Source organism: Pocillopora damicornis, chromosome 7 (assembly GCF_964200805.1).
Source record: "Pocillopora damicornis chromosome 7, jaPocDami1.2, whole genome shotgun sequence".
NCBI lineage: Eukaryota > Metazoa > Cnidaria > Anthozoa > Scleractinia > Pocilloporidae > Pocillopora > Pocillopora damicornis.
In genome coordinates, this window is record NC_142676.1 from 24,412,631 (window position 1) to 24,429,031 (window position 16,401).

A 16,401-nucleotide genomic window follows, 5' to 3' on the forward strand; every position below is an offset into this window, starting at 1 on the left:
TTCCCCTCTATCAAGGCAGGATCGATTCCAATTGTCGAGATTTTCTTAACGTAGCGCTCTCTGACTTTCCCATCCAGCTTTTTAGCGTAATCAATCAGACAGTGGAATTTGAACAACATTGTCAGGATCAGACGAAGAATTTTTTTTTTCCTCGGAAGCCATAATTTTCGACTGTGAACTGAGAAGAATTATAACTTTGGACTCTGTTTGCATATATTTCTTACTGAAACACGTGACTCGGATGTGCACCAACATGGCGGAAATTATTTCTGTGACGTCACGTGAAAACGATCTATAAGCCGCATCCCCAACTTTCAAACATGATCTTGGAAAAAAAAGAAACTCTTGTTAAAAAATAGTTGGTCTTTTGTTCGCACATGTTCACAGTAAAGTTGACGAAATCTAATGTTGTGTATATGCAGCGACATTAATAAGTTAATCAACTCTGAAAATACCTTTTAAACGCTTCTCTTTAATCGATTTCGCTATTCCCTGTGACTGACAACAGTTGTGTTCAATATTGCTAAAGCCCACAGCTCAAATGAAACGATGGAATTTGATCGCAAATAAAGCGCAGGAGAATGATGCAAACGCTTGCTTAGTAGCCACGCAGTCATTTAACGAGCAAAGTCATTTGCCTCGCGAGTTCTCCCCAAAAGCGTGGTATTTTCTCGCACGTTGAGGAGAAATCAGCGTTGAAGTGATCGGTCGCAGACGACATTGTGAGCAGCTGTGCGGAGGAATGGAGATTCCATGCCAGTTAGACTTTAACTGCTCAAACAAATTGCCAATGAAATGCTTGAAAGAACTTATGTCGCATCTATTTCACCACGTGGGAATCGTGCCTCATTGCTGACCCATAGAGAGAACTCAGAGTAGCCCTATAGTGGGGCATTCTAAAGGGAGGAGATATAGGCTTTACTCCTCTCAGGAAGTTGAAGTTCACTTTTTGTTATTAACCTTGTTTCTGGCATGTTTTGCCACGAGTTCCCTTAAGACTATAGATTATACCTAAAGCACACGAGCGGTTACCCAGGAAAAGGGTTCAATCGCATTCAAAGATCAGACAATTTTTCATTTTTTTAAATAAACAAATTACGACATCTGAAAAATACCTCTTCAAAGCAGAGAAGTCGTTGCTAGCGGAGATGGAATAGTTTGCACCGAGCCATCGATCTCTGGAATGATAAAGCAAGTTATATGAAAAACATGAGGAAATCACTGGATCAAGTAATAATTTGTTTAAGAAAAATCGAAAGGTTTTTGAGCTGCAACTTTTTTTTGGATGTCGAAACATCCTTTCACCATACATTTCTTTCTAGCGAGTTGCATTGTGTGACGCGTGGCGATCCCAAAAATCTTTGCGCAAACACAAGGATCCGATTACTGGTAACTCATTCATTAAACCTTGAACGACCGTGCCGTATTAACCCTTTCAAATCCTATTTCGAATGAATCCTATTAAAAGCATTGCTATCTATATACCTACATTGCATATACTTCTTCATTTTCTTAATTCGGTGCTATAAATTTCTAAAATAAAAAGTCAAACCTCAACCAGTTTGAGTCAGCCTGGAGAATAGCAATATCATTTCATCATTCAGCTTAGTTTCAGTGCTCTTTTCCAAAAAGCGATAAAAGCGGTAGCGGTGTATCGGCTTATGCATCTTGTTGTTGTGTTTTGTTTCCGATCACCCTTAGCCGCTGTAAAATACATGAATTATTGAATCTAGAAATGGTCGACTGTAAAGAACCTGTGATGAACATAATAGTTATGTACTGGAGCACGAAACAATGAATATTGTGTTTACAGGGAAAAAAAGCGAAAGCGATATATTTGATTAATTACCAATCAATACAGAGACGTTTGCTAAATTATTACAACTCATTTTCATCAGCTGATTGACAGGAAATTAACCATCATACTGTTATCTATCATATTACTTTACTATCTGACATTTTTCTTCACCACGCTATAACTGATACCCAGTATACGGTTTGTAGACTGCATATTATACCCAGTCTACAGTTATACTTTCGAATACACTTAAAAAAAACTACCAATGAATCATCTCAAAGTCTCATTATTTGGGCGTAATGGTCCGTATTCAGTCACAAATAGCCGTCCAGGCGCTAAAGATCGTACGTAAGATTTCAAAAAATAGGTTTAAAGAACTATTTTAAAACCATGTTTAACCCATTAACTCCCAGGAGTGATTAACATGAAACTTCTCTTCATAATATCCTCACATTATCCAGCAAACAGGTAATGAGAATACTCAAACTTATCAGGTAGAAATTTTTATCTTGATCTAACAACAAATTCTTATAACTAATTTACAAGGAAATGTGTAGCAGCAAAAGAAGAGAATTAACATCAAGATCTTGGGAGTTTTAGGGTTAATTATACTTGAATCACGTTCGGCAACATGCTAACGGTGAATCTGACTAAGAAACTAATGGAAGATGGCCGTGGCGATCAGACACCTATCTGAAATACTTCAGACAAACCGACACTAATGAAAAATGGATAGAGATCCTTTGACCGAGGATCTCTAAATTTTAACGAGACAAAGCCTAGTGTATATCTCTGTTTTCGATAGATTAGAGAGGACGCGAAATCACAGTTGACGCTCGACTTTTCGCTGATGCTTGTTATAATTCGGGTTGGTAAGCTATCTTATCTACTTAGCACATTGACGTCTTCTATATTGCACTGGAAAAAGTTCTGCTAGCCCCGATCGATAACATCAACAACTTAACAAAAATTTTCTGTACATAAAAATTGCAAAGCTATAAATGATAATCAGACTTGTTTTAAACCTTAGAGTGGGCCAAAACCACTGTTATCATGTTGTAGTAACGAAAAGTCGCCAACTTTATTTAACACGGGTATAGTTTGAGGAAGTTTTAAATATCTTTACTTTATCATCACCTAATGTCTGGAACACCTACACTATTCTTCTCGCCTGGCTTGCAAAGGATTTAGACTTTTAACAGCTAATTTTCATTCTTATGCCGAACTTATCATGTGCCGAACACATTGCGTAACTAACAATTGCATAACTGATTGTTACATGCGTTTTTTGTGTTTTTGTGAAAATAACCTATTTTAAACTGAAGATAATTTGTCGAAAAGTCCTTAAAGTCCTTGACTGACTCGATAATTGGAATGGTCATGAAAAGGCAACAACACCCAAATCTAAGCTGGTTCAACTTTGATTTAAGTTCGGCCGATGAAACGTTCACCATTTCAAAAGCAAGTCTTATACAAGAAAGCATATTTGCACTGAGCCAAGAAAAAGCCAGTTTACACAGGCCATTTTAGATCGAAGGTTGTTATGTTTCATTTCAAAACCAATCTTACATTGGTCGTTCGAGTTCATCAGCGATGTCTTCCATACTTGGTCTCATATCAGCATCTTCTTGCAGGCATCCCCGAATGAGAGCTCGAAGCACGCCATTCGTCACCCTGGCAACTTGTTCGTAGCGCCTGTCAGGATCCGGTAGTTCCCGGATGCAAATCTCACAGAGGAGAACTCCAAAACTGTACACATCAACCTGTGCTCGAAAAGAGAATAACAATGAAAAGTTGAAAATGCATGAACGTGCCAGCTAGTTTAAATTGATATTTTTTTATTTATCTTTTCCTTCCTCTTTCTTTTTTTTCTTTTTTTGTTTTAGCAGTCTGCTTACGTCAGAGGAATATTGTCTCATTGCTATCCAAGCATCTCACTCATTTTAGCTCTGTGAAGGGAGAGAAATAGGTTCGACTTCTCTCAGCTGGTTCAAGTTAAGTTTTTCATGATCTTTCCGGGTCATATTCCCTACAGACTGATACTGCGTAAAACACCCGACCAGTTTACCAAGGACAAATGTTCAACTATAGTCAGTCAGTCCCGAGCCCATCACAGACTGATTTTCAGTCTTATCATGACTAAACTTCATAGCAATCACAATCAAACAACTGAGAAATAGAACTCCAATATTCAAATTTCAGACGTACCTTGACGGTTTGATGTTTAGTATGCGCTTCAGGTGCACTGTATATCAAAGCACCTGGACCAACTGTCATGGTCTGCTGCAAAACATTAGCCGTGCCATAATCTGACACTTTGCCTCGCCATTGGTCAGCTTGCCGCCACAATAACACATTGGCACTGCTGATGTCGCGGTGAATGATGGGGGATGGTTTCTTTAGGTGAAGGTAGTTTAATGCTCGAGCCACATCTAGAGAAATGACAGACACTTCAAGTGAAGAAAGAGGCCGCTGTTCTAGCAGTGCTCGTAAACTAGATTCCATAAGTTCTGTTACAAACAAAGGACTTCCTTCATCGTTTGTTGCCCCAATGAATTGCAGCAGACAAGGATGGCGGCATCTGGCGGCAATGCTCATCTCTCGCTCAAACAATCTACGGTTGTGATCAGAAAGTATCAACTCGTACATCTGTTTGACGGCGACAGCACAGTCACAGTATTTGCCTTCGAGAACACTTCCCCAGCCTCCCCTTCCAAGGCATTTGTCCGTCAGCTGAATCTGATCGCGTGGAATGACCCAATCAGGAGTCTGGTGGCGTGAACGTTCATTTAACGCCCTTTGGGCTGCTGAAAGAGACGTCTCCAGTTCATCTATCTCTTGCTGTTTGGCCCTCAGCAGTCTTTCCAACGAAGTAAATTCTTCATTTTTTTCGTGTAATTGCCTTCGGACACCTGTTAACTGCTTTGTTATCTCAGCAACTTGTCCATCTCTGTTTCTTAGTTGTCCATCTCTTTCTTGTAGCTGCCTCCGAACATCTGTCAACCCATTTCTCATCTCCCTCAGTTGTCTATCTCTCTCTCTTAGCTGGCGATCTTTTTCTGTTAGTTGTCCATCTCTCTCTTGTAGTTGCCCTTCGACGTTTTTCAACTGCCGTGTCTTCTCCCTCAGTTGTCCATCCTTCTCTTGTAGTTGCCCTTGAGTATTTGTCAATCGCTGTGTCTTCTCCCTCAGTTGTTCATCTTTCTCTCTTAGTTGGCGATCTTTTTCTGTTAGTTGTCCATCTCTCTCTTGTATCTGACCTTGAGCATTTGTCAACTGTTGTGTCATCTCCCCTAGTTCTTCATCTCTGGTTCTTGGTTGCTCTTGAACGTTTTCCAGGTGCTGTATCAACTCCCTAAATAGTCCTTAGATAATGAAAATAGTACAAGAAATTTTCTTGCTTATCTCACAGAGCGTGAACCTAAAAGCCAAAACATATTCCTCTTTCTCTCTCTATCTCTCTCTCTGAGTAAGTTTTATATCAAACGACGTTCAAACTTTGGAACTGAATCATTTTGGACTACATTTTAGATTACTTCATTCCAGATTACTTCATTCCAGATTACTTGGCGCTCAGCCTGTTATCTGTGTAAAATATATTTGTAATATATTCAGTTCTCCTCCGTTACCGAATATTTTTACCTAAAAGCTGATAACGGAACTCCCTGGTCTTTCCTACAATTATTTTTCTTTCCAAATTTGTTCCTCAACATTATCCCTTTACCTGATATCTCTGTAGTTTCCCTTTTAACATTTTCAGTCAGGTCTTTTTCGTTTCCAGGAACAAATCTTCCTCCTCTTCCTTCACCGACTCCACTTCCAATTACTTCATTCTTAGAAAAAATGAAAAACACATTTCAACTAAGGGAATAAAAACATTTTGGTACATTTACACTGAGTTTCCCTGCCAAACGAAATTAAAAAAATCTGTGCCCTGCTGTATTTTTGTCAGGAACTTAAATATCACATTTTTACATGATTGTCCTTAGTTTAGTTTAACAGAAATAAAAGACCTATGCCAGGCACTTTTAAAATAACTTTATATGCTAGTTTATCTAAGGCCATTTTCATTATTAATTTTTTCAGATTTTTGGTTCCCGTATTCTCCGGGGATACCTTTATGGTTTCGATGTTTGAGTCACCCAGTCCTCCTTTCGCAGACAGGATACTTCGGGCTTCGTCAGTCTCGCAGCAGTCTATAACTGTTTGACCATTCTTGTCAATAAGCTTTGTATCTGCGCCGAGATCTAACAACAACTCCAGCATTTCTTTCAAAATTTCTACTTGTTCAGGTCCTGGTGCAAAAGTAACGGCTAAATGAAGAGGAGTGTTTCCTTGGATGTTAACGGAATTGACATCACACCCTGCATGTAAAAGTAGCTTCATGGTCTCAACACATGGAAGCTTACACACACCTCGCAAATTAGCGTCTTTACGAACAGGAGTCTTATACCATACAGCCAAGTGTAAAAGCGTATTTCCTTCACGGGTGCGAGGTTCTAAACACAGAAATCTTTGAAGAAGCTCAATCATGTTGTCATTTTTCATTTCCAAGGAAACTTGAACTTTGGTGTACATCACCAAGAGATAAAGAGCATTAAAAAGCAATGTCTCTTGCGCCTTATTTTTGTGCTCTTCTTCGACTTCTCTAGGCTTCAAGTTTTCGGACAGTTTCCTTTTTCTATCGATAAGTTTTTCAAAAATATCCTCGATAGTTTGTGGACTCAAACTGTGACCATTCTGCATCATTTCTGCAATTAGATCTGTGAGGTTTTCAAGATCCTCTGTTTCTGAAACATTGTAATTCATAGTTATTTCCATCGCTCGTGTCCACAAACCAACACAGAGTTCGTACTTCTTAAGATCAGCTAGGACACCTCCTCGGTAACCTATCGGGAACCATAGTAATGTATTGTCAGTTCCAAGGATTCTCTCTCTTATCATGAGTCCCTCTATCTGGATAGCATGATCATCACCGTCTAAGCGAGAAAGTTCCTCAAGAGTTTGACTCTCTGTTCTATTTTGATAAGCCTTCACTGGTTTCATTTTCTTTTTAAGCAAAGGATATGACGGATCCTCATACCTCTCCTCCATTCCTCGCTCCATGAAACTAAACGCTTTTTCAATGTCATAAGCGTCAGGATCATTAGCAATGGTGGCTCCAAGAAGCTCAAGAGCGTCAATTCTCTGTTCCTTTGAACATTCTGGTCGGTTGATGAACCACTCCACCATTTCAATTTTACAATCATTACTGGCTTCAAGAAGTGGTGTTAAACGGTTACGATTCTGTGTTTGTTTTGCTCCTAAAGCAAGCAACTCGCAAACTAACTGAACGCGACCCCGTTTCGAAGCATAATGAAGACACGAGCGTCCATCGTCGTCTTGAAGATTTATGTTTGCGCCGTGCTTAACAAGATAGGATGCAACATCCAGGTGGCCGCTGTGACATGTTATCATCAGAGGAGTACTATTGAAATTATTGCGTGCATTTACATCGGCCCCGTTCTCAACCAAACAGCGCACAATATCAAGATGTCCATCAACGGCAGCAGCTCTCAACGGGGTCGAATTGTTCGATGTTCTGCCGTCGACTTCGGCGCTTTGTTCGATCAGGAGTCTCACAACATCAAAATGACCTTTAGCAGCAGCGACCCACAAAGCTGTACAATCCTTTATAGCTTCTCCGTCAATCTTAATCGTTGCACGGGCCTCGATGTTTGCTTCATAACGTAAAAGAACCTTCACAAAATCTAGTTTTCCATCACGAACAGCGATGACGAGCGGAGTGGCAAGGTCGTCGCCATCTTTGATTTTTGTTTCCAGAGTGGCTTTTCGTGACTCGGCGTTCAAATTCGCTAACAAATCAAGCAGATCAGAACCTTCGTCACGATCAGCTTGATAAGCTGTAGTTACTACATTACGAACGGATGCTTTGTTACTCATTTCAAATAACACAAATACAAAACCACTAGATTCTGCTACGCTCAACTTAAACTGTGCGAGCTAAAACAACAAACACATAATTTTTAAGGTCAAAACTTTGCACAGGCAGGTTCCTTCATTTCAGCTGTCACGGTTGAGAAACAATTCATTTACAGATGTTTGGTTCAGTTTTTATATGTTGTAGAAAAGAAGCCGGAACGAGTTACTGCATCTCAAAAAAAAGTTTCCTGATACAAATCATGTTCAGAAACCTTTTTATTAAGAAACACTCAGTTGCGTTACATTGTCATTCGTGATGTGCAAGAATTACACCTTGCGATCATAATCTCTTACGGGTGGCCTAAGTCCCAACTATGACATGGATATCTTACATATATCAGAGTCATGGCGAAATTATATGAATCATTCTACGTATGTTAATCACTCGTCCTCCATCTGGAACTGTAACACAAATTCTTTGTCATGGGGGAGGGGAGGAAAGGGAACTCGCAAGGGAGGTTAAAGAGGAGAGAATGAGAAGAATGAGAAGAAGGAGAAGAAGGAGAATGGAGTTGTGTTCAATTTGAATCCACTTTCTTTTCAACTATGTTGAAAATTTTCGAAGGATTTATGATAAAATTCGTAACTTTTAATCTTCCAGTGCAGCCAGCTGAATCTTTTCCCGGCTTTCCAGCAATTTGGCGATTTAATGTGTTCATGTTGTAAGGTTAAGTAGAATTATATGGACTTATTATTACAAATTTTCGACAATTACACAAGTTTGATGAAAATGACTTATCAATAAACTAAACTACACATTTCACATTTTCACATTTTCACATCTGTAATGGTATGGTAGCCGCCCCGTTTGATCGATTGATTTTGATGAGATCAGGTTTCTTCAAGAACCTCTCTGTTCTAGATGAAAAAGTTGAGGCGATTGTTCTATCATGTTGTTCTGCTTGCAGATAAATTTATATCTTCTCCACTAAAGACACTTATGTCAAACGGATTTGAAGCCATTTTGATACATCCTCGGTTGTGAAAGAAACAAAAAGCAAATAATTTCTTTAAAACTGATTCATGCTTACCGTCGTAACAAGGAACTACAATAACGTAAGGTTTTTACGAAATACTAAAATCCAACATCTTAGATGTGGACACCAAGATTTGGACTCCGGAATGTGGAACCCGGAGTAGGAAACAACTAAGACAATTCAAGAATAATAAACTTTCGTCTAATTGTCAAAAAACTCCGAAGAAGCTGATACCGGTACCGAGTGTAGCACGGCTTTAAAGAGTCTTCTATTTTTCGGCTGGCGATACCAGTCCTACAAGTACAAATAGAAATTTTTCTTGGAGAAGACAAAAGTTTGTGGGGGGGGGGGGGATCTGAGTATCCCATACGCGATTAATTTTTGGCCAAAATATCCCGTGTCCCGTTAATTCTTGTGGTTCGTATCCCTATAATGCCAGTTACCATGATGACGTCATTCAGCGTGATATGTTTAGGTACCTGATAACGAAAAATATATATTTTCCTGGGACGTTTCGCGTTTCAAATAGAAATTACGTGCAAATAAGACATCACGTTTATCGATGGTATGCTCTTATGCAACATTCTGTAAAGAATTGCTAAAGGACGGAGGTGAATTCGAAGCAATTAGTAATCGGGAAATTTAAAGTGGCGCAATATGGAAAAAGCCGTGGGGGAGGGGGAGAGTTGTTGTCGGACAAGAGCCGATATTGGCACCTATTGCCAATATTGACAATATTTGATGGCAAAATGTAAAAAAATCGCATTTGAAAGTATTTTTTTTCACTATTTGCACCTTCTATATTGACTTATACACTTATTTTATTTTTTAAAAAAATGAGAACTTCGATCTTCATTATCCCAGAATCTTTTTTTAAATATCTCGTATCCCTTTAATTTTCCACCCAAATATACCGTATCCCTTTAATTTTTTACCCAAATATCCTGTATGCCGATAACCCCCAATATGGCCTCAAAAGGGAAACCGGAAAACCATGGAACTGAACAAAAAGGTGAGGTATTAACGTATTTAGTATCAAATCTTGCCCCAATCCCCCAGACTTAACCTCCCGCCGAGTGTCCCCTGAAAGCCGCTGTACGTCAATAGCCATTTTCATTTATTCGATTGCTCATCAAACTTTACTCACAAAGCATGGCTCACAGGTTTTGTTCTGTGTTACGAACGATCAGCAGAGATTCCCGAATATTTCTCTACCGCCAAAAGCTTCATTTCAGCCTTATCTTAGTATCACGAAACATGGTAAGCTATGAATTTTGAAAAGCCATCGCGTTCGTGCGAAACGCGGGAGATATTATTCTTCTACAAATTGCGTGCGCTTCTTTTTAATTTTGTTGGAAACGAATGGCTTTCCATTTGAGGAAATGGTTTAACTGTCAAATCGAATAAATGCCTCGTTTGATATATTTATTTTCTTCCTTCTTGTGTCCTGTCATGTTGAAAATATTTCGTTATCATAGTGAGAAGTTTCCTCTCGGTCACTCCTGGGAGTGATAGAGTTAAGTATACTTAATGAAAATACTTTATATATTTGTGGCCAAGAGGCTTCAAGAATTGAGACTGACAGTTTTGGAGAAATAGAAGTTCCAGCTGATAAATACTACGGAGCCCAGACAGCGAGATCAAAACTGAATTTTCCTATTGGCGATGAAACTGAACATATGCCGGTATGTTGATCTGATCGTACCTCTCTTATAACTGACATCTCATTCTATAGTATATTGTATATATTACTTTAGACCAATGAACTTTTTCCAGAGCATACCTTTTACTAACCTAGTTCGGGGTCTGTATAAAGAGTTACAGACAAAATTTTGTTCTGCTTATATTTGTGGCCCAAGCACAAATCAGGTCATAAAATTAAGCAGAAAAACCTAGGTTCTATAACTTACAGTTCAGACTAGGAAACGAGGTTAGTAAGATATTGATTATCTATAGGTTCTAGTAGAGGGGAAGGTTTTTAATTTAAACAAACTTTTGAATTTAGCAGGTTTTGCAGTAAAGTGTGACCTGCAAAATTGACCAAACAACGCCCAAGTACTAACTGAAAGATCTAATACTGAATTCTTGCTTCTCCAATGTTGGTTAAAGTATTACTTTAAGCAATTGTCTGTCCAGGAACACAAGAATGGTTCAGAGAGAATGTAAAAAAAAGGTAGGTAATATTTTTTAACCATGAGCTATTACAACTGGGTATTATTCAACAAAATGTAATAATGGGAAATCATTTGGTTACTGGTAATTCTCAGTGTATTGTTGTTTTTGTCTTTTTTCTGATAGGCTCCAGTGATTCGTGCATTTGGTTTCTTGAAGAAGGCAGCTGCAGAGGTCAATAAGGAGTTTGGTTTGGATGTAAATGTTGCTGATAACATCACGAAAGCAGCAGATGAGGTTGGAAACATTGGATTAACCCTTCAATCCCTAAGAGGGACTAGCATCTAATTTCTCCTTATAATGTCACACTTGAATTACACATTAAGGTGATGAGAATTATTTAAAAGAAATGATCACCAAGAAAAGAAGTTCTCAATTATTAACAAATTCTCCTTGTCAGCACCTCAGGAAATGTATATAGAGATTAGTATGGAGAATATATATATTGATGTTGGAGAATATATATATTGATGTTGGAGAATTTATGTATTGATGGTTAATATGGTCTTGGAATCTAAATAATATTGAAAAGGTGAAAACTTCATTCAGTACCCCCTGGGTTTGGGTCTAGGGTGGGTAATAGGGTTGAATTATTGTGCAAGACACGTAGCTGTCACAGTGCCTCTTTTCATCCAGGAATTTAAAACCAGCATCTGTCATCTGTCAGGGGAACTTGGTGAATTGCTGGGAAATAACCTGCAGGAAACTAGGATCCCATTCACAGGAACAAAAAATGCCTCTGGTTGCTTTACTTGTGGATGATATCACAGACAAATTGAGATATGCTCAAGCAGTGTGACTATCTTATGATATTCACTCCAACAATGCTGCAAATGTGTAGAGTAATAATTGACAGGTTTTGGGACACAGTCCAACATGAATGTTAATGAAGTGATCAGTAGTCATGCCATTGAGCAGATGGGTGGCCAAATGGGATAAAAAAAACCTGTCCATCCTAATGATCATGTCAGCAAAAGTCAGGTCAGAGGCTTATTTTAATTTGTGTAATATTAGGTTGTGGAAAAAGAAGAGAGTCCTCAAAAATGATGTCAAAGTGCAAAGTTCTCATAAATTATGAGGGGTACAAATCCCTCTCAATGACTTGATTCATTTAGTGGCTTATCTTCAGAATGTTCCCATGATTTCAATGAACTTGCAAAGGGAAAGTTGTTGTTGTTGTTTCTCAAGAGTTTTTCCCAGGATCACAGTAACAAATAAAAATAGCTCCTTTATGTTTTGATAACAATATTTTTCTCTCTGATTACAAAACTCTAATGACACATTTCCAAGAGCAATGCATATAGCAGCAGCAATGGAGGTGCATGAGTGTCTGTTACCAGGACTAAGAAAGCTTCATGGTGCACTTCAGGCTAAGAGCACAGATTTCAAGGATCTTGTTAAGATTGGTAGAACACATACGCAAGTGAATTATCTAATCTTGTGTCTTAACAGACCACAATCATGCCACATGCTAATAGCCTTCTACAGCTCAGTGGAAATCCTCAGAAGTTTGATGCTTTCTCTCTCTTTTTTTTATCAAAAGCAGTTATTATTTGGCATGTTGCTTCTTGTAGTTAAGAATTTTTTTATTTATTTTATTGCTTTGTACCTTATTTTAAGGAAATGATGTACCTTAAAGCCAAACAAATTTTATTAGTCGGCCATCATGTTTTGGGGAAAAAAGTACTTTCTTTATTTTAATCTAAGCTTCTAAACATGGCTTGTTGCTAGCTACCAAAATATGCAATATTCACTTTTTTATCTTCTGTTTCTTTTTTATGAAGATTGCAAATGATATCAGGTTTTTAGGGTCAGGTCCTCGCTGTGGATTGGGTGAGCTGATGCTTCCTGAGAATGAACTTGGAAACAGTATCATGCCAGGTAACAACACAATTCATAACACTAAAGTACTGAACTGTTTCATTCATACAGAATCACAGTGTTCTCTGAATCCTGAGCATGTATGTTAGCAGTGGTCACTCTCTAATGGCTACAGAAAAACCCTTAACATTACTCTAACCCTATTTCTTGTACAGTGTGCATGTATCAGTTTTTTCCCTAATGCTCTTGACCCCCTAGAGGCAAACTGAAAATGTTTTGCTTATCTTAGGTGATGCACAGAGCACTTTCCTCTGATGTCTTGTTAACCCACAATCAAAGTTATCACAACAGAAAATCAGAAGAAAGGAAAATATCCTGAAGAACCAATGAAAACTCAAAGTGAAAACAAGCAAACTTCTTAAACATAAGAAAGTGGGTGTGGCCAACTTGTAATTGATTCAAGTTTGGCATCTAATTGGTTAAGTGGCACAGGTTATCTAGATCAATTACTGAGGGAAGTAATCTAAAACCAATACAATCCTGGCTTGCATTTGACACTCCTCGAAAATTGAGTATTGAATGTAATAAGAACTTGTTTACAAGTTTCCTGTTTTATATAACTAGGTAAGGTAACCCAACGTAGTGTGAAGCCATCACTATGGTCACAGCTCAAGTCATGGGCAATCAAATGACTATGTCAGTTGGTGGAAGTAATGGTCATTTTGAATTGAACATCTTAAAGCCAATGATAATCAGAAATGTTCGGCAGTCAACACAGCTGATGGGAGATGCCTGTGTAGCCTTTACAGATAACTGTGTTGTGGGAATTCAAGCTAATGTGGATAGAATCAACCAGTTGCATGACAAGTCACTCATGTTAGTGGCAGCATTGAACCCTCGTATTGGTTATGACAATGCCGCTAAGACTGCAAAGAAAGCTCACAAAGAAAGCTCACAAAGGAGGCACAACTTTGAAGGAAGCTACTATAAGCCTCATGTTTTCAACTCATTCTTTCCAACTTTTACTAGGTTTTAAGACAATTTGACAATTTGAGCAAGTTATCAAGTTTACAACTGAGCTAATTTCAAAGCATTTGCCATGAAACTTCTTTTGCAATCCAGATGCAGTATTGGTAGTCCATTTACTTTAAATACAATACATATAGATGTACATGTACATGTTGTTCTTGAAATTAAATGCCCACTATTCCAGTGCAGTGAAATTACGCAAAGAGGTGATTTTCAAAATTTAAGTACCTGGCTGAAAGTTGCACAAAAGGAACACCTCCCAGAAACATAATGTGTTTAATTAGGCCAAGCTGTGTTGTGGATTTGGGATGTATTTTAATTGTTATTCAGCAATTTGTGAGAATACAGCAGCGGTGACTTGGTAATAAGGCAATAAATTAAATTTTCTGTTTCATCAACCAAGTTTTTCATCTGTTTACAAAGATGTTACAAATGGAAAATGCATTTACTTTTCTAGTTCTGTTCTCACTTGTACTTCAGAGCATTTTTATCATTTAACCTTGTTTTAAAACAGAGTTTCAGGGATACCACAAAGTATCCCAAACAGGGTGTCATTATGGAGTGGAGGCCTTTACCAGGGTATACATTCATGGTGGTAGGTCCATATGTGGTAATGTTTAATCTATCCCTCCCTCCCCCTATCACTGGGATCTTATCCAAACTGACTTTCTACTTGCTTAGAATACCACCATACATATATAACCACAGAGTGCTATGGAATGTACTTTGTGCAGAAGGATGGTTTTTTCTTTATACTGAGTTGGCTCCAAAAGATAACAGTACCATATCTGTACTCTATTGGGAGCAAAGGTACAAGCATACATTTTGCATTTCAGGATTGCAACACAGGATAATGTGTGCACAAGACCCTCCTGAAGGTGACATTCACATTTTATTGATTTATGTTTCTTCCTCAGCTCACAGGAAAGTTAGTTATTGGCTTCTATTTTTCTTGCCCACAAAGAAATTACCTCCCTGCGCTGTTACTGGTCATTACTGGCATCATCTGAAAGCCCATTGTAAAGTACTCTTATACTCAAGTGCAGTTTGAACAACATACAATGTTGTGTCCATTTTCCAAATCACTCTCTCATCACATACTCTCCACTGCAGCAACACACACTTGATTAACTCTCTGAATCTGAAACAAAGTAAATTAATTTTCACTTGGCAGGTGCACGGTATGCACTGTGTTGCAACTACAAGTAGTGCAGACATTTTCATAATATTAAATGATGCATCAAATGACCAAACCTAATGGGTTATTTACATAAGGTCCAAACCATACCAAGGTTTTACGCAATCAGTGAGTCTTGGGCCTTCTCTGTAAGAGGGTTGATTTTATTAAATAGGTGTCCCTCCTTCAGCTTTCAGCCCTCTTGATGCTGTTCATAACAATAATTGTCCAGATAAAAGGTTCAGCTAAACTGAGGATTGTTTAGGAAACAGTTTTCTTGACCAACAGCTTAGCTTTGTTTATAAATAAATAATCAGTCCAATGAGATGTAAAACATACAGAATAAGGTACTAAAGACATTTAAATAGAAAATACTTCTGCAACAGTATTTTGATCCATTTACTCTGCCTGCCTTTCCCCCACCCCATCTCTCCTTAAATGTACAGCGGCCCATAGAGGACATGCCACATTTTTTTTATCGCGCGATAAATGATAATTTATCTTGCAATACTTCTGCGACACAGCTCTGTGAATCAGTACAGTAAAACTTGATTTTGCAAGAAAAAACTTTCCATCTGTTGCTACCACTGTTGTCTCGTTCAGGAAAACAACGTGTGTGACAGCCGTTCACGAGCGACCTATCAAGTCCTATTTATCGCACGAATTTTTATTTTACTATCGCGAGATTAAAAAGATTTATCGCGCGATAAAAAAAAACAAAACAATTGTGCCACCGTAGGGCCACTGTATCTATGGTCCGCCGTAGTACCTAGCTAAAGAACTCACAATATCAAGACGTCTATCGTACGCAGCAGCCCACATAGGAGTAAAATTCGTTGCATTTCTGCCATCAGCGTCTGCGTTGTGATCGATTTACAGTTTGACAACATCTAGATGACCAGTAGCAGCAGCGGCCTACAAAGGAGAGCAACCTTCAACGGCTTCGTCGGTGTTGGCTTTCACAGTTATTCGTGCTTCGATATCTGCTTTGAAACTCAAAAGAATCTTAACAGAGTCTAGGTTTCCATTTAGAGAAGCAATTATGAGAGGATTTGCATTCGCGTTGCTATCTCTGGTCTTGGAATCGAGCGCAGTTTTCCTTTCTTCAGTGTTGGGCCGCTTTAAAAGATTAGTCAGATCAGAAGATCCATCACGAGCAGCTTCATAAATCTTTTGTATGGTGGATTGCTTATTACCCATTTTTCGCTACACCTAAGCGAGACCGTCCCCTCCAAGGTTTCCATGAAAGAAATTGTATTAGTGATGGAAAAAACAAACGCCAGAACTTTTTTAACCTCGCGACCTAGTCTCCAAGACGAGCATTTGTAAACTCAACCGTCACGCTAACGTATTTACTGATCAGATGGGCTGAAGCCGATATGTCATTCCATTCCTTTTGAAAAAGAGGTAGTTATTGCCTCATCCGAGTAAAGGACCTGAATACG

The 16,401-nt window shown here is 38.5% G+C and overlaps 2 protein-coding genes and 1 long non-coding RNA gene across 5 annotated transcripts; 1 reads left to right on the top strand and 2 right to left on the bottom strand.

Annotated features, from left to right (window-relative positions):
• Positions 1-1,806: 1,806 nt before the first annotated feature.
• LOC149043262 (protein fem-1 homolog B-like) lies at positions 1,807-7,826 on the bottom strand. The gene is made up of 4 exons (XM_089212478.1): positions 5,915-7,826; positions 5,523-5,631; positions 4,007-5,163; positions 1,807-3,561 (listed from the first exon to the last, which is right to left on the bottom strand). The coding sequence occupies exons 1-4, from the start codon at positions 7,739-7,741 to the stop codon at positions 3,364-3,366; spliced, it is 3,291 nt and encodes a 1,096-aa protein (XP_089068604.1). The 5' UTR covers positions 7,742-7,826; the 3' UTR covers positions 1,807-3,363.
• A 1,990-nt stretch (positions 7,827-9,816) lies between these two features.
• LOC149043263 (fumarate hydratase, mitochondrial-like) lies at positions 9,817-14,177 on the top strand. Of its 3 annotated transcripts, XM_089212543.1 has the most exons (5): positions 10,004-10,017; positions 10,320-10,442; positions 10,867-10,930; positions 11,056-12,810; positions 13,375-14,177. In XM_089212543.1, exons 2-4 carry the CDS (start codon positions 10,423-10,425, stop codon positions 11,215-11,217), a joined length of 246 nt encoding a protein of 81 aa, XP_089068669.1. In that variant the 5' UTR covers positions 10,004-10,017; positions 10,320-10,422; the 3' UTR covers positions 11,218-12,810; positions 13,375-14,177. The 3 variants fall into 3 exon arrangements, with proteins under 3 accessions (XP_089068667.1, XP_089068669.1, XP_089068668.1); XM_089212541.1 differs by lacking the exon at positions 10,867-10,930 and having other exon boundaries at positions 9,817-10,017; XM_089212542.1 differs by lacking the exons at positions 10,004-10,017; positions 10,320-10,442; positions 10,867-10,930 and having other exon boundaries at positions 11,724-12,810; positions 13,040-14,177.
• LOC149043264 (uncharacterized) lies at positions 14,075-16,354 on the bottom strand. The gene is made up of 2 exons (XR_016188487.1): positions 15,743-16,354; positions 14,075-14,920 (listed from the first exon to the last, which is right to left on the bottom strand). It is a non-coding gene; the product is annotated as an uncharacterized LOC149043264 (long non-coding RNA).
• Positions 16,355-16,401: the final 47 nt, after the last annotated feature.

Bases quoted from the DNA above. Each gene is read 5' to 3' on its own strand.
- LOC149043263 (XM_089212541.1), top strand. From the start codon at position 9,910: ATGGCTCACAGGTTTTGTTCTGTGTTACGAACGATCAGCAGAGATTCC. The intron at 10,018-10,319 runs GTAAGCTATGAA...TGTGGCCAAGAG, and splicing joins TCTTAGTATCACGAAACATG to GCTTCAAGAATTGAGACTGA. The intron at 10,443-11,055 runs GTATGTTGATCT...TTTTTCTGATAG, and splicing joins ATGAAACTGAACATATGCCG to GCTCCAGTGATTCGTGCATT.
- LOC149043262 (XM_089212478.1), bottom strand. From the start codon at position 7,741: ATGAGTAACAAAGCATCCGTTCGTAATGTAGTAACTACAGCTTATCAA. The intron at 5,632-5,914 runs GTATCCCCGGAG...ATTTTTTCTAAG, and splicing joins CAAACATCGAAACCATAAAG to AATGAAGTAATTGGAAGTGG. The intron at 5,164-5,522 runs GTAAAGGGATAA...TCATTATCTAAG, and splicing joins GGAAACTACAGAGATATCAG to GACTATTTAGGGAGTTGATA.